Source organism: Enhydra lutris, unplaced genomic scaffold (assembly GCF_002288905.1).
Source record: "Enhydra lutris kenyoni isolate GAN:26980312 unplaced genomic scaffold, ASM228890v2 scaffoldscaffold4, whole genome shotgun sequence".
In the NCBI taxonomy this organism is placed as follows: Eukaryota; Metazoa; Chordata; class Mammalia; order Carnivora; family Mustelidae; genus Enhydra; species Enhydra lutris.
The window spans coordinates 32,306,872-32,333,989 of NW_019154088.1; the positions used below are offsets into that span (position 1 = coordinate 32,306,872).

At 40.6% G+C, this 27,118-nt stretch overlaps 1 protein-coding gene across 1 annotated transcript in view; it reads left to right on the plus strand.

Annotated features, from left to right (window-relative positions):
* LOC111138999 (neuronal PAS domain protein 3) overlaps window positions 1–27,118 on the plus strand; it is an 847,735-nt gene that overhangs the window by 600,412 nt on the left and 220,205 nt on the right. Inside the window, exon 5 of the mRNA XM_022491075.1 lies at window positions 9,709–9,798. Coding sequence (XP_022346783.1) covers window positions 9,709–9,798 — 90 coding nt within the window. The remainder of the gene's footprint in view (window positions 1–9,708; window positions 9,799–27,118) is intronic.

Sequence of the window (27,118 nt, forward strand, 5' to 3'; positions counted from 1 at the left end):
AGGAAGAGAGCTCTGTGGACAAGTAGTATGTACTGGTCGTTCTCACTAAGACTCAGTGGCCAACCGCAATGAAAGGAGAAGGTCGGCAGAGCATCTGAGAGCCATAGTGAGCACTAAACCCAGTTGTTTATCCCAAGATCATTTAGCACCAGGTTCCCAATTCCATCAGAATAATTGATTTTCCCATAAATGTATATCGCCACTTTGTATGGAGCTAAGGCAATGAAGCAGTGTAGCCTCTAAGCATTTGAAATGAACAAAAAAAAACCAATATAAAGATTTCAATATTGTACACGTAGGACCCAGAAGAGGCGCAATTACTTGAAAAAGATTTCAAAAACAGTCCTCCACGTTGCTGATTTCTGGAACTAAACTCTACTTTCTATTATGAGTCCATCATATTTATAGCTTTATGTGGGTCTAGTAAAAATTAATTATTAATTATATAAATGATAAATAAAGAGAGAATCTAGCTACAGTGATTTCTGGAAATTAACATCAAAGATTTCATGGCCCACGCATTTTCCCCAACCAGAATTCCTAAACAACTATCTTAGCTCAGGCTTACCATAACAAAATATAATTGACTAGGTAGCTTAAGCAACAGACATTTATATTCTTGTAGTTCTGGAGGCTTGAAGTCCAAGATCAAGGTGCCAGCATGGTCAGATTCTGTTAAGGACTTTATTTGTAGCTTGCAAATGGCTACCTCCTTGCTGTGTGCTCTCCTGGCCCTTCCCAGGGGCATGCCCAAACAGAAAGAGATAGCTCTCTCTTCCTCTTCTTATGAGGCTATCAGTCCTATTGGATTAGAACCCCCATCCCTATGCCCTCATTTAATCCTAATTATCTCCTAGAAGCCCAGTCCCCAGATGCAGTCACCTTGGGGGTTAAGGTATCAACATACACATTTTGGGAGGCTATAATTCAGACCATGGCAACCATATTTGTGACAACCAAGTTCCTTTCGGTACAAATGTTTTTCATTCCTTTTCCCTAGAACCAATAAATGTTTCCTGAAATGAAACTCCTATGAATGCATCAGATTAATATCTGAGGTCTCTAAATGGTCTTTTAATATGCTAAATTCATTATAGGGTTCTTTAATCACTGTTACTACGCCTGACACAAACTCCTTACCTAAAGGAACACACGTGCAATGCTTTTATTATATTCTTTTAAGGAGCCTCTTTTTTAAAGTTACCCACTGCCCAGTTAAACAGTCAGGTTTGGTCATAATCAGCCATAAGAGAAATAACAGTATGGGTCTACATTGTTATCGAGGATAACAGGATAAAGTCATCTTTACCGAGGATAAAGTCATCTTACATAAAATAGCATACTTCTACATAAAGTAGTACATGATATGCCAGAAGGAGAAGGAGAAAAGCCCTAAGTCTCAATAAGAAACCATGGGACAGGAAAGGGGCTCATTGTGTGGGCCAGCCCGGTGGCCCATGGGTGTGTGTGCTCAAGGCTTGTCCTGGCCATTGCTGCTGGGAGGTGTGGGTCTCCTAGCAATTTTTTTTATATATTTTTATTTTTTTTATTAACATATAATGTATTATTTTCTCCAGGGGTACAGGTCTGTGAATCATCAGGCTTACAGATTTCATAGCACTCACCATAGCACATACCTTCTCCAGTGTCCATAACCCAATTTTTTATTAACCGTGGGGTCCCTTCTCTCCTTTGAGCCATTAGTCCTTCCTCCAACACATGAGAATTTCCTTGAGGTCTAGCAGTCTCTTGGCTGTACTTTCACAAGTTCCAAGAAGATAAAAATATGAGCTGGTGGATGTGTTTGTTAACTAGATGGGAGGAATCTCCTGTGCACATGTAGCAAATCATCACAATGTATACTTTAAATATCTCGCAATATCATTTATCGATTATACGTCAGTAATGCTGTAAAAATACAAATTTCATCAATCCATGCCTTTTCTAAATCAAAGACAACACGTGACAGGTGTGGCGCTCAGTGAAAACGGACAGGGATCCCCACCTCCTACACAGTATATCCTCAGCTGGAAACTCCCTTTGTCCTGCAGCCTTTTGTTTTATAGATTTAATTTCCAACTCTGCTCATTTGCTTAGTCTCAGATCCCACAGATGATTTTTCTTTAAGAAAGCAGCTTGTGGAGGTGCCTGTGTGGCTCAGTCAGTTAGGCATCTCTCTTCAGCTTGGGTGGTGATCCCAGGGTCCTGGGATCGAGTCCCACATTGGGTTCCCTGCTCTGTGGGAAGCCTGCTTCTCCCTCTCCCACTCTCCCTGCTTGTGCATGCTCTCTCTTTCTCTCTTTCTGTCAAATAAATAAAAATAAAATCTTAAGAAAGGAAAGGAAAAGTAAAGGAAAGAAGAGAAAAAAGCAAAGAGGAAAAAAAAAAAGAAAAGAAAAGAAAGAAAAGAAGTGAGTTGGGTCCTTGCCCAGCTTTGTGGAACCTCAGCTGGTACAGGCCCAGGGCATAGTGAGCACTCAACAGTTGTTTTCTGAATGCATCACACTTAAATATAGGAATATGAGAATTGCTTATGTGGAAAGAAATGCTGGAGGAAGCACAGATTTTGAGCACCTTCGACGGCATGCTAAACAACTGAAGTACCCAGCAGGTAGTCTGAGCATCAGGAGGAAAAAGAGGGATCCTTCTTTCTTAGCTCTACCACATACTGATGAGTGGCAGTGAGCCATGTCCTTAATGGCTCTGGGCTTCAGCTTCCTTATCCGTAAGGTAGGATTAAATAATACTCATCTAGGGGCACCGGGTGGCACGGTCAGTTAAGCACCTGACTCTTGGTTGTGGCTCACGTCATGATGTCAGGGTCATAAGACTGATCCCTGCGCTGGGTGCCACGCTCAGTGGGAAGTCTGCTTGAGGATCCTCTCTCTCCCTCTGCCCCCTCTCAAATAAATACATTAATTAAAAAAACAATTATGGTCTAATCTCTATACTGTTTTGTATAATGCAGACAACTGGAATTACACCTGGAACTTTGTGTGAGACCAAGCTCCATGAGTACCCAAAGTAAAGAAGAGATGTTTTTCGGCTTCTCAGGACTAGTACAATGTCCTATTTATAGTACTGCCGCTGGCAGGGAAATTCTTCCTTTAACCTGAGAGAGAACTCTAAATTAAAAGGGAAAGATGTGCAATAAGGAATGAGCTCCCAGATTCTGAAGAGCCTACATTTCGGTAAATTTGTATACCCCATGCACAAAAAGGAGATGTTCTAGTGTGCCAGTGATTATCTGTGCCTTAGCGTAACTAGTGGGACTCCTCTCCTTCAGGCAACAGGAGCTTGGGAGCAGCACATGGGCTGCTCACACCGATGCCCCGTGGAATGCCAGTCTCCCAGGACGGGCCACAGACCACGTGGGGTCAGCTTGTGCACCCTCCTGCCCCGGACCCGGGACTCAGAGACACAGACACGTGCGACTCCACGCAATGCCGCACCCTGTCTTTATACCCGAGCCTGTTGTCCATTTGGCTGGATGTTCACATCAAGAAATCTACGTGCCTCAAGGCTGGATGTAAGGCTTGAACTAGCATCCCAGAGAAAAAAGGTCAGCACTTTGATACACAGCTTCCACAAAATGGAATTTTAATGAGCAGAAGCAAAACCTGATCTCCTCGCTCAGAAAGCAGATGTCTTTGTTCTTTTCATGTTTTAACATTTCACTAGCTCAACATCTCTCCTTTTATTCTGGTAACTCTCCACTAAGAGCTAAGAGAGGCCGTCTGTGCCTCTCTGCCCTGTTTTCTCACCTAAGATGTTTAGATTTATGTGTTTTAGGAAACTCTTAGGCGAGGTGTTGTGAGGCACCAAGGTCTGTTGTTCCGGAATCCTTTTTTAGTGGGAAAATGCTCAGATGCGACTGAATGACTCTAATTTGGTTGTGATGGGGGAACATGTGGCTTTGGGTACATGATAATGACATGAACCCGTGCGAGCCCTTGTGTTATTGACTCGTGGTGATGGGGAGGGGGCAAAGGAAGAGACATGGGAGCCAGAAAGCTCTGGAAGATTCCTCAGAGTTAAAGCCCAAACCTTTGATGTTTGCTTTCATCCTCTTTAAGAAAATATACTTGCCTTAGATTCCTACCTCTAAAAATAAAGCTTTTGTTTCTGCACAGTGCTTGATTGTTAAAACTCAGATTGCAAAGACAAAATTCGGGAAACTTTTTCTTCCCCATAAACAGATACATGTGGGCCCTTCTGGGCCTCGTCCCAGGCTCCTTGAAGTTGCTGGGAGTCCACATGTGTGTGCGTGAGCAGTCCAGCATCACCTCCTAAGTGCAATCAGAGGGCAATATGGCATTTTAATGAGCTCTGTCAAAGTGTTATTGTATCCAAAGGCCAGAAAAAATTTAAGAAACATTTTTGTCTTTCTAACTCTTTTATCTGCTGCCAAAAGAGAGTGGAAAGATAGGTATTGAAGCCCTGTCCTCACTCTTCAGGCCAGGCTTCTTCTGTGCTTGGCTGATTCACTCAACTTCTTTCATGATGATGGAGGCCTGGTTCCAAGAGCAGACTCCCCCATTTCCAATGCTAACCCATTGCTCAGAAAGCAGAAGAAATGTTCTCATACAGCCTCTCCTTACGAACAGCAAGGATGTCTCCACAGTTACAAAATACTCTTATCTAATGGCTTGCAAGCCTTGTGCTGACATCCGTGTTCTGTTCATGCTCTAACAGGATTTTGTCATAACAATGACAAACGCTGGGTTTGGGGAGAAAGTTGAGTGTGCCAGAGACTGTCCTCTCTCAGGGTTGGGTATTTTCTGCACAGTCTAAGCCTGAATCAGAAGAACATCACAGATGCACGGTGCATTGGACACGGAGCACATGCATGCATTTAAATCACGTGTATCTTACTTTTTTACTGATGTAATTGTGAAATATGTTCCTTTTGCATTCATAATTAGGGGGTGGAACAGATGGTGAAGGCTTAGTTTAAAATAATCTGTCATTAAAATAACCTAGCCTACTGGTAATTCTTCACTCTAACTGGAGTGAGGTCATAGGAAAAGAGTTTGGGGTGATTTTTTTTTCTCTCTTCTGCATTGGAATGTGGAAGAAAGAACCGCTAATCTCGGAGTGGTTATATATGTGAGAATTACCCCTCGAAGAGCACCATAGTAGGATTTCGCTCTGTGAGATCTGGCTGCAGTGGAATATGCAGGAAAAAGAAAAAAAAAGCAGAGACAAAACTACTTTGACAAATATAAATCCATTTAGTACAATGCATTAAACATTAGTGTACCTTCGATCATGAAGCTATAGTTAGTTTCATACCCTGCAAGGAAAGAACCTCATCATTTGACAAATACTGTTAGAGGCCCTCAGCTTTTGGGGTTAAGAAACTGTGCCTTATACTTTATATGTTACACTGATGTCAGGGGATAGAAATTATAATTACAGGCATTACTATTCAGAGATGCTGTAGCTCCTGACTTCTGCGTCCAAGCTTCCCTCCTGTATGTGTGTACCTCATAGACTTACCAGGATGTGACAAAGGAAATCTCCTATCAGCCCTGTCAGGATGGCTAAGAACTGGTTTTAGTAATAAGAAAACTGTCTTGATAAATCAGATACTAGCATGCCTTTAAAATGTCTATTTTACTGTTTCTTCTAAGATTTTGTTCTCCATCTGCTTTGAGGAAAGCAGATAGATTTCAGCATGGCTTTATAATAAATCTTCTCAAGGAGGGACTAGCATTAACATTTGTGTAGATTCTTTTTCATCTTAATCCAACCTTAGTTAATAATCAGAAAATTCTACATAGTGAGTAAGGAGATGTAATTAACCCTTTGACCCCAGAATCTTAATTGGTGCCTGTTGAAAACAGTGGGCAGTTAAAAAAAAAAAAAAAATTAAAAAGTAGCCTGCAGTGATTCAAAGAGCTTGGAATGTATGTGGTAGCTATCTTGAATCGAATTTTTAAAAATTCCACAGAACTTTCAGATTAATCACTTTTGGTTCCCAAGACTAGCGGATCGGATGTTTCCTTCCTCCTGCCACCTTTTAAGATGGAGACACACACATGAAACCACTATCAATGCTACTCTTAAGACTTCCCTAAGCAGCAGAACAGAACTAACTATGGATGGGGATGACCCTCAATCAGAAGGTGATGGCAGTGGCAAAGGCTGAAGGGCAGCCTCACCAGTCTGCTGCTGACCCAAGTTCATATTCCATTTTTTATTTGAAACATAATCAGATCTGAGTTTTGGACATTCATCTCACACTGTAGATACAATTGACATGATAAATATAAAGGTAAAAAATAAATCTAGGTGCGCCTGGGTGGCTCAGTGGGTTAAAGCCTCTGCCTTCGGCTCAGGTCATGATCTCAGGGTCTTGGGAACGAGCCCCACACCAGGCTCTCTGCTCGGCGGGGAGCCTGCTTCCTCCTCTCTCTCTGCCTGCCTCTCTGCCTACTTGTGATCTGTCTGTCAAATAAATAAATAAAATCTTTAAAAAAAAAAAAAACAAGTCTAACCAGGGTTTTTTGGTTTAGTTTAGTTTTTGTTTTTTGGTTTTTTGGGGTATTTTGGTTTTGGGGGATTTGGGTTTTGTTTTTTTTTGTTTTTTTTTTTTTTTTACGTCTGTGATGACAAACAACTAATCTGACGAGTTGTGTTCTTCCCACACCAAATTGGCTGTTATTTTTAATTGAATTGACTGGACGCTTTGTGTCATGTAGACATAGACTCATTTTAATCTCACCAGGAAATTGGAACATGTGTTGGAGCCTCTGCTTTGCCAAACAAAACTGGCCAGTTCTTAGATCGCTGCTGCTTAATAGCATCAGATGTTTAGCCTCCAGAAATTTTTTTTTCCTTGCTATCATGCCCAAACATCCTCTACTGTTTTAGTAAATACATGAGATATGAACCTAATGTTACAAAATCACGATTGCTTTCAGTGAGAACGTAAAGGATGTATGTGGCTGGCAAATGGCCCGCACTTAGTATTTTGGAGAACTACAAAAGAATCTAGTCTGACTCTGGTCTTGCAAATGTTAAGAGATATCCCAGGCTGTGTTAGACATCTGTGATGTCAGCATCTGCAAATACTCTAATAGCTTCATGACCAGGACTCTTGGGGAAGATAATTTCCACCCCTCTTAGTCATTCTAGCATTTGTGATCTAAGGGAAGGAGCTTTGGGCTTGGAGGTAGAACTGGACTTACTAAGTCTGGTCTGAGCAATTGTTAGGTGTTGGCCAGATGAAGATGCCTGAGACATTGCCCACTGTTGAGAAATTCAGTCTCCTTGGGAGTTGAATGAGCCAGTCAGGACCATCCAGTGTCATAAATGCTTGAACAGTATCATCAGGGTGTAGCAGATTTAATCCTAGCTTTGCCACCCGCTGACTGTATGATCGGGTCCAAGCACTGAACCTCTCTGTGCCTCAGTTTCCTCACCTGTAAAATGAGTGTTTAGAGGACAGGGGGTTATCTCTCTGCCAGTTCCCTTAGTCTTTTCTTCTCTCAGTCAGCCTTTTGGTTGTCCTGTGTTCCCATAAAAGGTTCTCCTGTCTTCTGTCTCTCTCTGTCTCTCTAACCTGACAACAGCACTCTAAGGTGTGAGAAGATGGCTTGCAAAGCTCTCTTTCTGTGTATGCCAGGGCATGGCCATTGGGTTGAGTGGAAAACCTGTCCATGGGGAAGGCTTAAAGGAGTGGGAGGGAGGGTCTTAATCTTCATGAGTCAGCCTCAGGAGATCTCTTAGGTGAGGTAAAGACAAGTGGAAACAGATCCTTCCCAAACTTCCACAAAAGAAACATCTGTCACTTTGCACTGGTTCAAAGCAAGAGTCCACTCTTCCACACTCCACGCTTGAAAGGTTGGCTCTCACCAGGCTCCAGAGTGGGTGGCAGTGTGGTCAAAGGGAAGGAGCCCACTAAGCAGTGTTTTGTTCCTTGTCCCATAGCTGATTCCAGGAGAGAGATTACATGGCAAGGTGACAAGTTAACCTCTTGTGGGAGTGACCTGCGAACTCTCTTGTCATCCCACTTCCTGTCTGTCTCCTGATAGTGGGATTCTGTCATCTGAACAATCATTCAAAATCAAGTGACGATTTTTAAGTCATAGGCTGCCTCTTAGCAAAGTTTCACTTCAGAAATGCTATGGCCATTTCTTTCCATTAAGTTACACAATCAGAGAACCTTTGTTTTAGTGGAGGCAGTCTTGTCATTAATTCCGACCACCACAGTTCGAATCCTGACTCCATCACTAACTAGAGAGGGGCACGTTGCCTGCCTTCACCAAGCCTCAGTTTCCTTGTCTATAAAATATAGATCGTAATATAATTACCTCAAATGATACTTGTGAAAATTAAAAGAGATAACACATGCAAACTGCTTAGCGTGTATTTATTAATAAATGGACGATATCCTGACCAAAAGCTTGTCTATCATGAAATGTGTAATGTAATCATGTAATGTGACTTTGGAAATGTTTTCAGAACCTACCTAATCAGAGAAGGATATTGGGGGCTACCCACAGTCTCTGACCAGTGGGGCTCTAAAAATGGGTCAGGAGGTATGGAAGCCAAATGTCATATCTCTGTGTGTGTGTGTGTGTGTGTGTGTGTGTGTGCAATGGAACCCAAATGTATATATTCCCATGTACATACATAAATATAATACATAAATATACATACTTCATATGTATTGCCACATGCTCTGTTCCCAATGTGGGTTTCCTATTTTTCCAAAACTCACAGGCTTTGGAAAAACCACTACTCTTGGAAACTTCTTTTTGTTTTAAGCAGTACTTGGGCCACTTACCTGGTTCAAGATAAATTACACAAAGCGGAACAAGACATAAAGAGGATGGAGGGTAGAAAATGCACTTGGATTGCAAGAATTTGAAACAAGTGTTCTCTCCATTTGAGTGGTACATTGCAGTTGGGAGTCCTTGATGATTGGCACCACTCGTCCAACTGACAACGCAACCCCCCATTTAGAAAGTGGACAAAGGTTTCGGGAGTTAGAGATGATGCGTAGCTTCTTTCTCTGCCCACCCCCTTTCGTTTGTTTCCATTTCAGGAGCTGTAATAGAATCTAGATCTATCACAATAAAACTTAAGCATAGAGTTTTGCAAAAAAGGATTACAGTTTGTAAGATTTCAGCCTATAATCATTCACCCATAATGTATTGACTTTTCCTATTTGTTCTACCACAATAGGCACTGGGGGTGAGAAGGGTATAATCCTTTATTAATTAGCAAATTATTGATGTCCACAGTAGCTCAAGTGGTGATTTTACTTGCTCTTCATAGAGGGACCCGTTTTTTTCCTTCTCGTTTTGTTACAGTTTCCATTCCTGTTCAGCTATTTAATGAAGAATCTGGCTGATTTAAACTTTTAAACTACTGAATCCCAAAAAAAAAATAAATAAATAAAGGCAACAGCTCATAAAATCATCCTGACCTGATTTTGTACATGAATATAATGTATCTTGATCAGAACGACAGAGACACAGGCAGATCCTGAATTAAAGGAAAGCTCGTAGTCTTCGTTCAGACCTTTTGTTTGTTCATTTACAGGGCAATGGTAGAATACCTTAGGACTTTTGTTAACCATGAAGAAAAACAGGGTCTTAAATTCAGTATGTGTTGCTTTGTGTCACATGCCCTGTTAATTAAATCTCCATCATATGTTTATTAAGTTAATTATATATTTATTTTTTTCCACAGTCCCTGGATGGCTTTGTATTTGCACTAAATCAAGAAGGAAAATTTTTGTACATTTCCGAAACCGTCTCCATCTACCTAGGCCTCTCACAAGTAAGTAAAATGACAATTTAGATTCTTGACGGGGATTGTGAAGGCTCCTTCTGCCTTGTGCTTTTCCCTCTCCAATAGATATTCTGTTTAGCATGAATTATCAAATTTATTCTTTAATGCCTCTACTTGTCTCTTCTCACAAAGTCAGTGGGAAAATTCTGTCCGTTCAGAACGTTCGGAACAAACTTGTGCTCCAAAACTTTAGTTCCCCCTCCCCCCAAGGATCATTATTAATTTATTGAGAACAAATGAAGTTTCTTCCCTCCGTTGTTTTGAACTTTGAAACCTCTGTGCCCGGTAGAAGAGGGACACACTAATGGTGCTTCCCTTGTGTCCTATTACTGGATGTTTATGGAGTACCCTGCATTATCCTGGGAGCTGACACAATGACAGGGAGTCATTTGGAGTCAAGAAATGCTGAAAGAGACCATTAAAATGTGTTGCAGGGAAGGTTCCAGCAAGGATATATTTTGCTGCCTTTGCAAATGCTTCCTAATGCTGAAAGACAATTTCATAAAATAAGATAGCCTTTCATGATGTGCAGTTTAATTACTTGCACGTGTCCGTCAGAGGTTGAAAGAAAAGAAGATGGAGGCAGCTGGGGCAAGGGACAAGATCCTAGATGTTATTTCCTGATATTCCCCCCGGAACACACAAATTTTACTTCCGTCGGATTCAGGGACACGGGCTACATCTACAGAATGTCAAAATCCCCTGAAGAAAAGTTTTCAATTCCACTAATTATCCAGATGTGGTGGTTTTTTCCCCCCCATAAAAATGCTGAACATCTGGATATCTGCCCCCACACAGGTGATTGACGGAGTTTGACCCTTTTCATCTGGTGGTTTGGCATGAGGAGAACATAGCCTTGGTGGGAGGGATTTTGTATGTATGTGATGATCTGCCAAGTTGGATAATCTACTTCTCATTCAGTTGTCCCTTGGAGCTAAAGATGGAGATAAGATTTATCTCTCTCCTCTTAAGCAAGACCCACCCCAGACTCACTGCTTCCGAAAGTTGGCACCCCTCTAAGGAGGCATCCAGCATGGCTGGAACATTTTGGCTGTTAGTGAGCTTGCTGGGTAAGAGCTAAATCAAGAAAGACATTGGGAAATAAGAAAGATATTTGGCATTTGAGGAGGGTTGGAGAAGGAGGAGAAATGCTGCCAAATTTGATTATTTACTGTTGAGAATCCAAGCAAGGGTCCATTAACTCTTCCTTGAAGAACACGCAAGCTATTGGCTATAGTTTATAGAGAAGTTCTATTGCATGTGGGTTTTAGCAAACCAAATGATGGAAACAGGGCTATGGTTAACTCGTTGTCAGTATTCTTTCATCTTGTTGAAATCTCTGGTTTTGTCGTAGCCTTTCATAGATTTTAATCCTTGTCTTAATCTGTTTGGGATGGAGTTTTTGAGAATCTCCAGTTTGGAAATGGGCGCACCGCCATGTTCGTTCACACTGCTCAGAACTGGAAACACCACTGTTTGTTGTTCTGCAATGCCCATATTCATCTGTTTTACGCAGAATATCCAACAAAGTTTAATAAGCCAGTGAAGAAGAAGGATGAATAATTAGTTTAAGCAGGTAAATGCTAATTAGGGAACTCCTGAAAAGCATCCATTATATACTAGCTCAAAACACATTTTACAGCCCTGGTTAGTGGTGTAATCCAAATTCTGTCAAGGCAACTGCATTTTCTGTAATTGAGATGTGTATGTTTGCTTTGCATAACAGATGGCTCTGTATGCTTAGACTGATAGCTAGGAAAATAATAATTGCATTATTCTGGCCAAAAGAATATTAGCTCTTGGGTTTTGGCCATTTCAGTCAGTCCTCCTGCCAGCACAGCATATGCACATATATGGATTGGATTTTCAAGGAAATTGATGCATCTGGAATAGTGTGGCCATCTGAAATATCATCTGTTCAAGAAAAATTTGGCTTTAACCCTGTGCTGGTTTCTCCTTAAAAGCAGTATATTTCACTGCTTTTCTACTGTAACATTAAGTCAATCTTTTCTTAAAATCTGAGACAAATAATTGAGGTTTCTGCAGAATAAAGCAGCTGTGTAGACATGGAACAGTAGCTGGCACCTTCTGGGCAGTCATTCCCTGCTATTTTATGTGATGGGTTTTAAAGTGTGTATCAATAGTCAGCATCTTGCCTTGCCCGGAAGCAAACGCTGGCCCCAGTGTCTCTCACCCTCCATGGTACATGTGTTTAGTGTCCCCAGCAAGGGTGGGACATGCAGGTGAAATCTATGAGGTACAGAGGGCTTCATTTGGAAGTGATGAAGGCTAAGTCACTAGGAAGTGATTTGCGTATGCCAATGTAGGTGTTCAGTGTTCAAAACCAAAGTTTATGAGTACTTCCGGGTTAATGCGAAAATAATCCAATTAAGGGCACGGGATGTTTTTAAATGCCTAAAGAATGAGAAGGAAAAAAAGAATCTATGCCAATACTCTGGAAAAGGATTTCCAACCCAGTAAATGTTATGTTCTAAGTCCTAATAGGATCCTTGACACTCAACCCTTTTCAAGTTTCTTCAGTGTCCTCTGGCACTTGTGGGGGTACAGGGTCCTCATGGGGGATGTGTTATGTAAAATGTGCTCAAAGTTATTCAATTAAGTACATACTTAATCTTTTACACACACACCCTTAATTGAATGCAAACCAAACACTCTGTTTGTGTCCTACATCACTCAGAAGTTATTCCATCAAATTCTAGACAGAGATAAGGAGTCTATGAAATTATGGTCCCTTGGTTCCTTCTTAAATAGTTTTGTTAAATAAAGACAAAGCATAACTCATATCATCAAAGACTTACCCAGCGAAACTGTTGAGGAATATTGTGAGCACGTCAGCTTGTTAGAGTGTAGTTATATCTGCCTTTGTAACTCTCAAAATATTCTTCCTCAGTTTTATTTTCCTTCAACATGTAAATAAATATGGTGGCTTTAAAGTGGCTTATGTTCAGGAAAGAATTAGGATGATATTTTGACTTGTGAGAAAACTAAGTAGAGAAACTTCTACTGAGCTCTGTTGGCATGGTGTGAATATAGAGACAGAGCAGATTTCTTCCCTACCCTCTGTTGAGTGTAACAGCTCCTGGTGTCCAGTGCATGCGTGTGGCAGTTATTCTCTCTGAAGTATTTTCATATTGTCATGATGATGGGAGAGAAGGGATCTGTGATGAGGTTCAAACCGCCTTGGGCAGCCCTTTTGACTTTGCCAGAGATATATATTTCATTCAACATCCAAGATGGGGTTTCAGGTTATAGAAATATGCACTGTTGGCTCACTTCCCTAGGTAAAGATGATTCCCAACTACTCACTGTGAAGACATCTTAAAGAAAGAGCCCCAGATAGCAATACTGAGTTTGATTTGTGTGGGGATTAAATGCCTTCTTATACGTGGTGATAACATCCAGAGCTGTTAAAAACTAACTCTACTTTGTAGCTATCATGGAATAAGCATAAGTGGAAATGAAGAAAGAAAACAGTGTATTCCCTAGCACTGAAAATGTAGTAATGATACATAGTAGGATTTTAAGAAATCTCTTCCGGGTTGTAAGGGACGTAATCACCAAAGGATCCAAAGGAGACTTTTTATGATAAATAAAAAATATTTCTAGTTTGATATAGGACTTAGAGAAATATTCATTCATTGGATTATACCCTCCTGTTTCCACAAATGCATAGAATAATGCATAAATAAAAAATGATAGCACAAAAAAAATAGAAAAAGATAATTGCACAATATAGCCACGGTATAAGGAAAGAAAAGGCAAAATTAACTCATTTTTTTACCCCATAGTAGGCAAACACAATAGAGTCTCTAAAGAAGGATGTAAGTAGTCTGATAAAGCCTCATATTTAGCAGTGAGCTCCCTGGTAACCAAAGCAAAAAGGGAAATACTGCCATTCTTCAAAAAATAAGGAAGCATTACTTCTTAAGGACAGCAAAGTTTTTCTGGGGCTGCAGTATAAAAATATATCTCAAATATAATCTCTGTAGAGGTCAATATATGGATTATGACATACTGATTTGCTTCTGTTGGAGTTCATATTCAGAGCAAAGCTGTATTGACCATCTAACCAATATGAATGAACATATTGCAAATCTCATAAGCAGACAGGAGACTCTTCCCCCTCCCCAGACGTTGGTGTGCTGAAGATCATTCTGCGAGTCATTTTCTGACATCCAGGCCTCATAATCGCTTTGACTAGTTTGATGGTTTATGTGCTTGTATAAATCAGCTTTCCCTCATCCATACACAAACCCTGCATTTTCTCTTAACTACTGATGAGAAGTTTAACAGTACAGTTGCTGGAGGCAGAGGACATGGGTCTCAGTTAAACAGAGGATAAAAAAGGACTTGTAGTTTTTGAAAACATTTTTCTTTGAAAGTGGGGTGAGAAATGATGATTCTGAGGCACACCTGTGCCAGCAAAATGTTTTCAATTTAACATAGAGTCTTATTTAAAATAAAATAGGATGTAGAGCAAACTGGGAAATTAACAGAGTTTTACACTGTGATATCATTAGAAAATACTCTGCAGCCAGCTAACCACTCTCTTGAGATGCTTCCTAATCTCGCCCCTACTGCCTCCAGTGCCAGCTTGCCCGACACTTCTCAGCCAGTCCCCATTCTGGTGGAAGATACACCCTTGTTGTCATAAGCCCTCCGGAAAGTAGTCTCAGACAAGCTTACAAATTGGCTTGTTTTAAGGCAGCTTTGCTGAGGGGGGCAGGGTGGTCGCAGACAGAAGGGCTAACAAGAGGTGAAAGTGAAAAGGGGTAAATGATTGTTTTGAATTTAGTCTTTTTTTTTTTTAGCCCTGCAGATACATTTACCACCAACTCCTTTCCCCATCCTATTGTTGTTCATCCCCATACTCTAGATTTCTCTGCATTTGTTATATAGAATGGCAAATAAAATTACAGCTACAGCACACAAGTACAAGGTCAAATAAATGACAGAGCTCAGTCTATTTGTGAAGCTATTCTGAAAGGGAACCATGGTGCCAAATGTGGTTTATTTGAATAATAAAGAAGAATTAGATTCCCCTGATAACTTGGCCGAGGGCCAATAAATCACTGGAGGTTAAAGATGCTTTGCAACTGCCATGTCTTTCTTTTGCTTTTCCAAAGTGCACCCTCAACTCTTCCGTTCTCCCTTTTTCAATGCAAATCAAGTTGAGGTTAGTATGTGGTTAATATTCTCGCTTCCGTGTTTATAAAAGACATATATATATATATATATATATATATATATATATGTATATATTGCTTTAGTAGGATGAAAAAAGGAAGACACTAGCTTTCCTTACAAGTTATTACTCTTGTTTGCATCATCACTTCCTAGATAGCTGGAATATAAAGACAAAAAAGGTATTATTTCAACACGGCACAGGGCTTATGATAATGGGTCCACATGTTAGTGTTTTTGGGGTTGGTGTTCTAATTTTAAGCAATACTGAGATAACTGGGGTTCCTTGAATAAAGGAATACGTGTAGCCCTCCGAATATTGCTTTGTGACCCCCCTTTAAAGGCTTTCAAGTGGATATACCTCAACTTAAAAAAAAAAGAGAGAGAGAGAAAAAGAAAAATGTGTCATTTTCCGCAGCTTCTGTGTGTGTGTGTGTGTGTGTGTGTGTGTGTGTGTGTGTTTCCCCCGGCAAGTCTGCATTTTTCTCCTGTACTAATCATAAAAAGTTCATCACTTCTTGGTGTAACAAAGAAAAATGCCCTTTTGAATGTGGAAGCTCTGAGGGTTTAGAGACTATTGAGAAAATATAAGTATCAAAATAATTCAGAAACAGTACAAGGCCCAGTGGCACATTATCAATTTACAACATTTAAATTGATAAATGCTTGGTGGTGAAGGCCTACAAGGGCACTTTGAAAAGCAAATAGCGACCTGGTGAAGAAATTGATTTTTCCCCCCGAAAATGACTGCATGATGCATCATTTGACTGCATGCTGTCCGAGTGCTTGACAGAGATAATCTCAGCAATCCCACGGGTGACCTTATCGTTCTCACCAGGGCAACTGTGTCTACGTTCTGACTTTGTGCATGTCAAGGTTCCTCCCGGCAGGATCCTTGGGGGATAAAGTTCCTCTGTTCGATCCAGATATTGAACTGCTCCTTATTCCCCCTTTTCCTTCCACCCCACCCTCCCGAATAGGCAAACATGCCTCTTTATTTCGTCCATAATTATGAATGAGCCGGGCAGAGCACAGCAGCTCTGCACTCCGGGTCTTCGTGGAAGCCATCTTCCTACCTTTTAGGTCACAGAGTACCCGGTGAGAACTTGCATTAGCGGGGATCTTTTTATGAGAAAGAGGAGGAAAATTCCCTCATGTTCCTCTCTGGGGCTTTCCCCATCTTTAGCAAAAATGGAAAAAGTCAGGCGGTTCCTTTTTCCTTCCGCTTGCAAGGTTTTGGTTTTTGTTTTCTGGGGGGGGGGGGCTTTTTTGGTTTTTGGGGTTTTTTGTTGTTGTTGTTGTTCTTGTTGTTTTTATTCCCTCCCCCGCCTCCCCCCACCCCTCTGCCCAGTCTTGACACAGAAAGCTTCAGAAACTGTTTTAATCTACACCCTTTAGTTTTTCCTAATGTTGTTTCCTCTCTTCAGGAACTCGAGGTGTTTCTCTGGTTACTTTAAAATTATGTAATCCTGATATAAGGCCCAGATCAGACGTCTCCCTGTACTATGGGGCTTTGCCTCCCAGTGGCAGCCTCTGATGTGCTGATTCGATGTAATCCATGAGGCTTCCTCAGGACGGACCACTGGTGTTTACAAAATATTTTTTTTTCTGCCAAAGAGGAATAATTGACCATTTTTTATGCCTCAAACTTTTCTGTTATATACAGCTGTGTGCGTGTGTGCCTGTGTGTGTGCGCGTGCCCACGCCTGTCTATGTATCAGTAATCTTCCTGCTACTCGGCTTGTCGCTGGTAATTACAATTCTTGATTAGCCACTTCTTGAAAGCAGCAAATACCCTGCCTGGCTTGGCACCCTCCAGCTATGGTCCCCACTGGCTTTGACACCCTCAGTTCACCACATTCAACCCCTTTTACCTCCTTCTTTCATCCACAACATTAATTCTGAGTGAACAAGACGTGCTTCCTTGCTTTTGACAAGATTTGCTGCAGTCTCATGCGACAAAAACCCAACACTCATTCCAGATTCAGAAAGTAGGATTTATAACAGCATTTTAATTTAATGTTGGATGTCGAACATATAAAGAGATCACAGTAGTACTAGAGCTGAAAATTGATGCCTTTTTTATTAGTGTCCTCTCAGAAGTGGGTGAGACGCTGCTTGTGCAGTGGAGCACAGAACAGCACAGTCAGATGAATGAGGATACGCTATCTGCAAGGAATCATATTTCAAGCCACTGTCGGCCTCTATTGATGTGCTCAGAGTTGAAAGGTTATGCTAGTAAATGCCATCCGAATTTCCAGCATTAGAAATCGGTAGAATCATCTGCTGGCTGTCACTTTATGCTCCGCCGAAATGTGCTGCATGGGGATGTTTTACTTATTTTAACTCGAAATTAATTTCTTATTACTGGAGCATTTCTTTCTTGCTCTCTGGCGTGCATTCATCAGTCCCCAAAGGGGACCGATTTTTACCAGGCCTTCCAAGTAAACCCAGATCTCTGAAGGAAAATGAAGGAAAGCTGAAAACATACATGAGAATTACACTCCTCTTGTTTATTCCTTTGAACATATTTTACCAGGCCCTGAGACTAAAACACAGAAAGTCTTGTCTGCAAAAGGGAAGGCTTGTCTCCTTAGACTGTATCTCAGCACCGTGAGACAATAAGACATAGGCTCACCATCTTCAGATGTATGATTTGAAGACCTTTTCCATGGCTCCTTAATTTCTGGAGCTGGTGTGATCAAGAGAAAAAAAAAAAAAAGAAAATGAAGCGTCTTCATTTTGTGGGCTTGGGAAATGTAAAAGCAGAAAACAATACTTTTTGAGGAGCTAGCTTGTTTTATTTGCATGGATAAAATGGTGTTTTCACTCTTGCTTTGAAAGTAGAGCTCTGAGCAAAAGTGAGATGGAGAAGAAAATTTAGTCATCATTCTAAGTCTGTAATTTATTCATTTTTAAATAATGAAATGGTGTTTTTCTGAATTAACCCATGTATTATTCATGCAGGCGTTGGCAATGTAATATCCCCAGTTTTCTGGAAAGCAATGTACATTTCTTTGCCTGACAAGCAGTATTTTCTATATGGTATTAATTTAATGGCTTATTTTATTATGCAAAGTTGGAAAGTAAAGATAATTTCTGTCTATAATGTGGTGCTTACATAGGCAATATATGCAAAATAATACCTCCACACCCAAACCAGCTCTCCTTCCTCACTTAGCCTGGACCCTGTGAGACTGATGAGTGAAGGCACACTGCTCATATGAAGAATAAGAAATAACTTGACCTCTTGGGAAGGAGGTCATGGAATCATTAAATTCATGTGAAATCCAAATTTCATTGCTACACACACACATTCAATGTATATTGGGTTTTAGCTCTTACATAAGAAGACATGGTTTTCATGACAGGAGTAACATGGCAACAATTTCAGTGATAATTTCAGTTGGAATATAATAAGGAAATTGACTTTAGGTTTTTGCATAAGTTCTAGAACTAGGCTGATAACTTGAAAATCGATGCCAGTTTCAGACAACAAATGCCCTATGGCTTTTATCCTTCTTCTTCCCTTAGTCCCCCTTGGATGACTGTCCAAAGAGGCAATCGCTTTCTCCTAAGTAGTCATTTTTAAAGAGACTGAGAGCAATAGTTCGGATGATTTAGAGCATCTTTTTGATGTACATGCCTGTGTACATATAGGGATGTATCAATTGCTTTCTTTCTGATATGACTTTTTATGCCTACTGCATTTTTGTCTACTGATAGAAATAATTTCCTAAGTGATTCACTAAAACAACAAACCAGGTTTCCCTTTGGGTGTCTCCTCCCCTTTCAGCCTCCTACAACTGTAAAGTTACCACCTTCGGTAATGAACAAACCTTCCTCTGATGTTGTTCATTTGTACTAGGCTGGCAGATGAAATCTGTTACTTTCAGTAACTGTGCAAACTTTTTGAGAGCAGGAGGAACTTTTCCCTGGGAAGGAAAAAAGCAGTTTGGGATTGGATTTTTTTGAGGGCAAGTTCAGGCCCTTAGCAGAGGGGACAAAAAAATACCTGGGCACCAGGTGTGGCATTTCATAGATCTTAGAAATCTGTTAGTAATTCAGCATTTGAATTCAGGGAAAGAACCAGACATTCCATTTAGTTTTTCTTTTACATTTTGGAGAAGCAAGCTATGTATCAAGCAGCCTCCTCCCTTTTGGTCTTTCTGCCCAATAGGAGCCTTGCTTTAGAACCACAGGCAGTCCCTTTTAGTAATGCTTTGCCAAGGAAACAATAGAAGATTGTCTCTTGATTAGGAAAGAGCCAAGGCTTTAAGGAGCATAAACACATACATGAAACTCTGAGCTTTATTATTGCTCTGTAGTCTGGCTGGACTTTCGGGTGTTTGTTCTTATTCTATTTTTATTAGATGCTTAGATCTGGTTCGTCGAAGTCCCTAATTGTTAAACTTGATACTTTGGGGAGCTTAAAAAACATTTGCACTGAATGTGCTTGTCTGTATATAGGAGAAACGCTGAGAAATTCCAGAGAACAGGAATGGTAGCATTAGCTAGTTCTGGTCCTTTCCCATGAACTATACAGGCTTGCTTTCTTTTAAGAAATGTTGAGGCTAGCAAAACTGCTAAGTGACAAAATAAAAATTATTTGTATTGCAAGGTGCTCCTGTAAGTGATGAGTTTCTTTCTTGCTTTTAAGGGTCTCTGCAAAGAATCATTATCTCCTTGGCAGAATCTAAATGGGGGTGGGGTGGAGGGGAGAAGTAAAGGAAAGAGAGAGGTCCAAAAATCAAAGTGTTCAGAGGCATTCCACTTTAAGATCCTCAAAAATGACTATGTAGAAAATGAGATTCTGTTGGCAGACCACTTGTTAAGAACAAGAAGGGCTCACCATTCCTAGCAAGAATGGGGATAAAACTCAGTCGCCCAGTGTGATAGGAGGGTTGTTTGCAACCCCCCATCCAGATGAGGGGAACAGGATCAGACCATGCACTCTAGCTGGCCAGGATCACTTTGAGCCGCTGTTCACCAGAAGCTTAGCTTGCTTGTGATGTCCTGTCTGTCTATCTGTGGGAATGACAAAAGTCTGCACATCCCTCAGGACAGAAGATATAAATTAGAGGAAAATAAGAGGTGAGACTAGGAACCAATTCCCTGAACTTAAAAAAAAAAAAAAAAAAGAAAGAAAGAAAGAAAAGAGAGAAAAGAAAAAAGAAAAAAAAACATAATTTTTCCAGTTCATTAATTAAAACTGACATTGCAGGGTTTGCAAAGACCAGGAAACGACTGTGCCATTTCACTACATTTCAAAACCTTTTCACTTGAGCAGACAAGTAAATCATGCAATTATGGGGACTCATTCAGCTCTTTAGTAAAAACACAGGCCTGCAACCTTGGGTGTAACATACGTTGAAATTAGAAGAGTTGAACTGAAGATATTTCTAAAATGTCACAACTGCTCCATGACACTGGATGATATGTTTATCCATTCATTATCACTGAGAACACCTGGGGCGGTGCTCAGGAAATCAGATAGTGCCTTTTAAAATAATTATAAAAGAAGCCTAGATTAGCAAGCTGAGGGGAAAATAGACAATCCTGAATCACGATGTTACTAATTCTGATCTGTTTGGGGGCATCAGCTTCCAAGTCACAACAGTGTAATAACTGAATGCGACTGTCAGCAGCACTGAGGAGAGAGAGTGCCAAGTACGACTCTTTCTAAAAAGCAAATGTTTTCCTGGAGATGAAATCCCAAGCATTCATTTTCTGTTTACAGAATGAAACACTACGTCGATCGAGGGTGATTCTATTGTCAGTTTCTGGCTTGATCTTTTTTGTCTAATGGCCATTCGGTCTTTGGAGAGACCAGAGAAGGCATTCTGGACTGCGATCCCAGACACCTGGTTCTGGGCTTGCCTCTGCTGCTCATCGGGGCGGTGACCTTCCAGAAGGCCTGGATCTTCATTCTTCTTAAGTGTGAAATGAAGGGGCGATTTCTCAGGCTCCTTCTTCTTTAAAACCTGTGCTCTCTGAAATTCATTCAACACTGGACATTTTCTCCTAAGCACTAGAGTAGGGACGGAGGAGGGAAGGCTGGGAGAAGTAGGCTATTTTATTTTTAACCTTCAAAGGAATTTAGTTGAGCAGATGCTACCCTGAACTAGTCAGAGTAGGAAAGAAATAATACGGCTTTTAAAGGGCACATCTAGCATATCTACTGGGGTAAAGTAATTCTGGCAATGCTTCAAAGGATATAACTTTTGATGGTAAAGTAGGTAGGCTATGGAATGAAATCACATATGGCAGGCTGTCAAAGTCTCCTACACTTTCAGTACATTTATATAAGTGCAAATGGAGGCTGTGTAGATGGAGCAATTTCCTGCTAAGACTGCTCACAGATTATCTGATATTATTTGACTAAATTATCTCTGTAGAAGTCGAGGACAACTTTTATGATCAAATATTTTGAAATTAGTTTTCCTCGTTGGCAGATTATCTGAAATATGAATTGCTCTCGTTCGAGCACTTGAAATTGAAAGGCTTTGGTAATAGCAATTATAGAAAAACAAGGGTACTGAAGTGCTGTATATCCTGCTGAAAGGGATATGTTTATAGGTCAGTGATGTCAATAACGGTAGTTCTCCTGGATACCTCACCGCGATCCTTTTATTCTGGGCCAGTTCAAAGGACAGACTGACTTTCTCTTTAACCAGGTATTTCGTTTTTGAGGATGAATAGTGATTTTATTGACTCTGGACATTTAAACCTAATCAATTCATATTTGTTACGTTTCCCAAACATTTCCAAGGGCGTCTGAGGATCTAAAGAGTGCGAACACACTGAAAATGTATAGAAGTCTAAATAATTCTGAGCTATTGTTATCTGTACGATAGACGTGTGTGCTTCTGGTGTCTTCTCTGTGAAGCTTTTTTTTATCACTCTGTGGACCTGCTCTGCTCACATTTATAGCTTCACAATGAACAGTGATTCTAAGTATCCTTTATAAAACCCTTACCAGGTGCCAGGCATTGTTCTGAGCACTTTCCTATGATTAAAGTTTGTAATCCTAACCATAATGACTATCCGTATTTTATAGATAAGAAAACGGAGGCGCAGAGAGGTAAAACAACATACCCAAGGTCATACATCTAGGAAGTGGCAGAACTTGCACTTAAACCCATCCCACTTTACCCCAAAGCACTCACTATTAACTGATATTGCCAGCTGCCTCTGGAAAGTTTTAGGTAATTAACAAGTAGAAGGATTCCAGGTTTATGGGTTAAGAGAAACTGAGACATGGAGCAATTAAGCATCCTGCTCAGAACCATAAGATAGTTATTCTCACAATGCCACTGTATATAAATGAACTTCTAAAAACATTGGTAAAGTTACAGAGATCTGTCCAAAAATTCTGACATTATTAGAACTATTCCAGGATTCAGTAGCAGGGCCTACTGTAATTCAGTAATTCAGTAATCAGCTCTAAACCCAGGAGACCCGTGACATTTGCCACACATTTAATGTGCATTCATTCATGCCAGCATTCAGCTAAAACTGAGTGACGCACAAGTGTCCAAAACTGTGCTCAAAACTGATGTTATCCAACACAGTTCCTGCCTTCAAGGACCTGGTGTCTTCAAGATGCCATAGACATGGCACCCAAATTGCAGTTACCTGTACAGAGATGATGGCAAAAATTTTAATGAATAATGAATGTCACGCATTAACAATAAAAAGATGCACTACAGACCACAGGAACAGAGATTGAGGATGACTAACTGCCTGGAGAAGTTTGAAAATGATTTGCCACCAAGAATTATTTTTAGCCTGGGCCTTGTTGGGCATTTTCCACATGGACAAGTGGAAGGTTGTATTCCAGGCCAAGGGAGGCATACTTGCAAAGTCATTTCTTGTGGCAAGAGATGAGTCTGGAAGGTGAGGACAGTGACAGATTGGAAAGGGTGTTCTAGGAAACTACAGAAATTGGACTTTCTACTTTAAACCCTGGGGAGCCATAAAATGTTTTAAAGGGAAAAGTGGAATAGTAGATCTGTGCTTCAGGAAAAAAAAAATTATTCAGGCAAAAAAAAAAGAAATTAAAAGATAGGTAGCATCTTCCAATTAAGTATGGAAATTTAATAATTTAATATTTACTAAAATATAAATAAATAATTTAATAAAATATCAAGGGAAAGTGAAAAAATGAATCACAATAGGACGTATCAATGGAAATAAAGAGAAGGGGATAGATTTCAGAAGCCTTGTTCGGATAAGATCTACACTTTGGTGATCGGTCAGATGTGGTGGAAAGTAGGGAGGAAGTGTTTTTCTAAAACGTTGTTCCAATTTAAGGATGTAGCGTTTGAGAAAGTCGTAGGATATCTGTTGGATAAATAGGCTTTAGGGCTGGAGAGAATGGGTTTAAAGTTGCAGGTTGGGAAATGGTTAGCATATATGTTGTACCTATACCCAAAAGAGGTGGATAAGATTATGAGGGTTCTTGAATTTGCAGTTCAAGAAGAAGGAATATGGGACCACTGGGAAAGGAATTCTGAGAAGATTCCAATTTACAGACAGGCAGAAGAAGAGAAGGTAACCTATAAAATAAAGCACAAATTATCAGAAAATGACCTGGAAAGTCTCTTCCCTCAAGAAGACCCTAGAAGTTGTGATTAGGAAGGTCAAAGAAAAAGACATTTTTCAAAAAGGCTGTGATCATGTGCCCAAATGTTAGGGTACTATGAGGACTGGGAAAAGCCATTGTATCCATCAGTTAGAAGATTACTAGTGATGGGAATGTTGTCACTGACACCACGAAGGTTGAAGGCAGAATGCAGTAGTTGTTGAATGAGATGTACAAATACACTGAGTTGTGTTAACCTCTCTTCAAGCAGTTAAGAGGTAAAAAGTTTGGGTAGGAGAAGGGGAAGGTGCAAAGTACTTTGAGGGAGACATAGGGCTGATAGATCTCATTTTTAGGCTTAGACGACTTTAACTTTAGGTTGAGAAGCTGGACATGTAGAAAAGATACATTAAAGATTCAGAAGAGAGATCATCTTTGGACCCAGGTCTCAAAAGGATAAGCTTAGTACTGTGAAGGCCTTCCATGAATCTGAGAAATAGAGGACTATTTCTTTTCTGCTGGAGAGAAGTTGGGGTATGGAGTTTGGAGGTAGAGGTGGGGAAGGAGAGAAATCAGTTGCAAAAGAATTGATAGTGTTGCTCACTGGGTAAAGGTGAAGCCAGAAAAAGACTATGTAGTTGCTTTTGGTGGGATTGATCAACTTTGGTCCATCCATTCAGGGGTGCAACTGACAGATGTAAGAAGTACCAGTGAGACCAACTCTAAGAAAGATCAAAGCAGGAAAGGCCAGTCATAGGTCAAGGCCAGGGTAACTAACTCCCTTTTCTGTCAAACCTGATGATGGTATCACCCATGAGCCAAAAATCCTAGGACATTCTGGAGGGAGAATGGGCCAATACCTTGTGCAATTGACTAGCACCATTTAATGTAGCTTGTTGGGCACCAGTGTGGTCTGCCAATTCTGACGATTCCACTGGTAGTTGATGATGAGGTCCACAAAGGATATAAGAAGCCAAGATGCAGGGTTGTATTCATTCCTCCCCCTACTAACATCTGATAATTTGTATAGAAAGGGAAAAAAATGGAGAAAGTATTTTCTGTAATATTTTTAACTTTGAAAACCCATCTTTGCTTCTTCCTTTTCTGCTTCCCTTAAATCACATATGAGCAGCCCATATGATGGGAGATTCTGTAAGTCTCTCTTTGACTTTGTATGTTTTCCAATGGTCGTTCACATTCTCTATGAATACCGAGGCTCCCACATTCCTGTTCTGTTCATCTGTTCCTCCATCCGATCAGTACATGATTGGTAAAAAGAATATCTCATGGAGGTACAAGGTCTGAAAACATTACAGTCCTTCACTGAGCTCTTGGTGAAGGAAGTGAGTTGTTTGTTTTGTTGTTGGGAATTTATTTCATGATGGAAGGGGAAAAAAAAAAAAAAGCCTTTGGGCTTTAAAAATCTATCTCTGGTTGTTCTTTTTAATTGTTACTGCTTTTAAAATAGAAAGCTGTTTAATAATTGTAACTAGACTTCTTACATCTACCATAGTGATGATTTGGTTCATGTCAGAGTTGGTGACAGAGAAAATATAAATTCAAAATCTGGAGAACGTGTCTCAATCCTGATTTTTGTTTCTTGAGAAAGAGAATAAAGTCAAAGGGAATAAAGAGAGGGAGTGGAGATTAAGAAGGAATAAATATGGGGCGCCTGGGTGGCTCAGTGGGTTAAAGCCTCTGCCTTCGGCTCAGGTCATGCTCCCAGGGTCCTGGGATCGAGCCCCGCGTCGGGCTCTCTGCTCAGCGGGGAGCCTGCTTCCTCCTCTCTCTCTGCCTGTCTCTCTACCTACTTGTGATCTCTATCTGTCAAATGAATAAATAAAAAAAATCTAAAAAAAAAAAAAAAAAGAAGGAATAAATATGTTACTGTTAGTCGCTGACCCTTCACACTGCTTATAGCCCACCTTAACCCTTGGTTTGCCAAGTACCAAGCCCTGGCGAACTGGCATTTAGCAGATCTTTAAATGGAACGTGTAAAGTCAGCCATGATACACGCCCGCTTGCAAAAGTGGGCCCTATTAAATGAAACAAATGCCATCCGTGTCTGTTCCCAGCTGAGGTTATAATGTGTGGGGTGGTCGTGAGAGCCAGATTCCCCTTGCCTTCGCTGCCATAAACCACACAGTTTATAGTACCATATGAATTTGTAGAGCTGATTGTTTTATTATATTTGAGTGTAAATTTTTCATCCCTTTCAGTTCTACCACCATTCTCTGAGAGTACAGGTTTTGTGCTGATATGATGTTTCCCACCTCTAGGCATGGCCTAGCCCTACTACTGACTGTAATTTACTTTTTGGTGTCTGTCGCCTTAAGCTTGCCTTCTGACTAGCTTGTTGAATGATGTGCTAATCCATTATATTTTTCAGACAAGTGTATCGACCAGTATAAACAGACTGGAGGGCACAAACCTAAATGAAAGCTATACTTCCCTGAATCATTTAAAAAGCCCTGCTTGGTGGCAGTGCAAAATAACTTGGCTCTGTACATTAAGTAAAGGGGAGGGAGATCTCAATAAATAAAACAAAAACATTGAAATATCCCTGCTGGCAGGAGCTTAGTCCAAGTCTCAAATGTTCACCTTTATTCCCCTCTTTTTTTTTTTTTTTAACACGATGATTGGAAAGGGCCACTTGCCAATGCCCTCTTGTGATACAAATCAAGAGTGAAACACAGCATTCAGCACCTCCTGCCACTGGTGAGCCTTAGTACCCCAACCCTGCGTGTCTTTCACTTGAAGTCCCTTGTATCTCCACAGCCATGCTTATGCAAATAAACAGCAGAGTGCAGGCACTCAGAGGAATTTCAGCAGAAAAAGGAAGCCTTAGCTCAGCCCCTCCTGAGTCTCTCCCCTTATAAGATATGTGGGAATGGATCGCCAAATGGGTTGGGGGAAAATAAGTTTCAAATTAATCTTCCTAAAAAAAAAAAAAAAAGTGTCAGCTGAACCTAAGCCCTTCGATTTATAAGACCAAAGCCATGAGGTAAAGATTTGCTTGTTGCCATGTGAGTCAAGATCCAGTAGCTGGTGAAACTTTTGGTCTGTACACTCATATTTAGCCTGACACCGAGTAACATTTTGGAAAAGGTGTTCTTCAACTGAAAATACAGCACAACCAAAGGAAAACAATTCCCTGATGATAAATAAGGGCTTGGTTTTTTCCTGACACCTTTGATGCCTGTTTACTTTTACAAAGAGTTGTACTGGGAATTACTCATAGCTCTTCAGGTTACCAGTATAAAAAATATCAACCCATTCTTCCCGAATCTCTTGCTCTGCTTCCTGAGGTTTGTGAGGCGTACTATGTATTCTTCACATTTGATCTATTGTTAGTGGCCAGATGCAGACCGTGATAGGCCCTTCAGTCTGCAGAGAGAGGGTGGGGGGGTCTCAGAACACATTCCTGAACCTCTCACTGGATGGTCACGTCATCGTGTAAGGCTAAGTACGAGACTTCGATGTCCATTTGACAACACAGAAATGAAAAGTACCAGG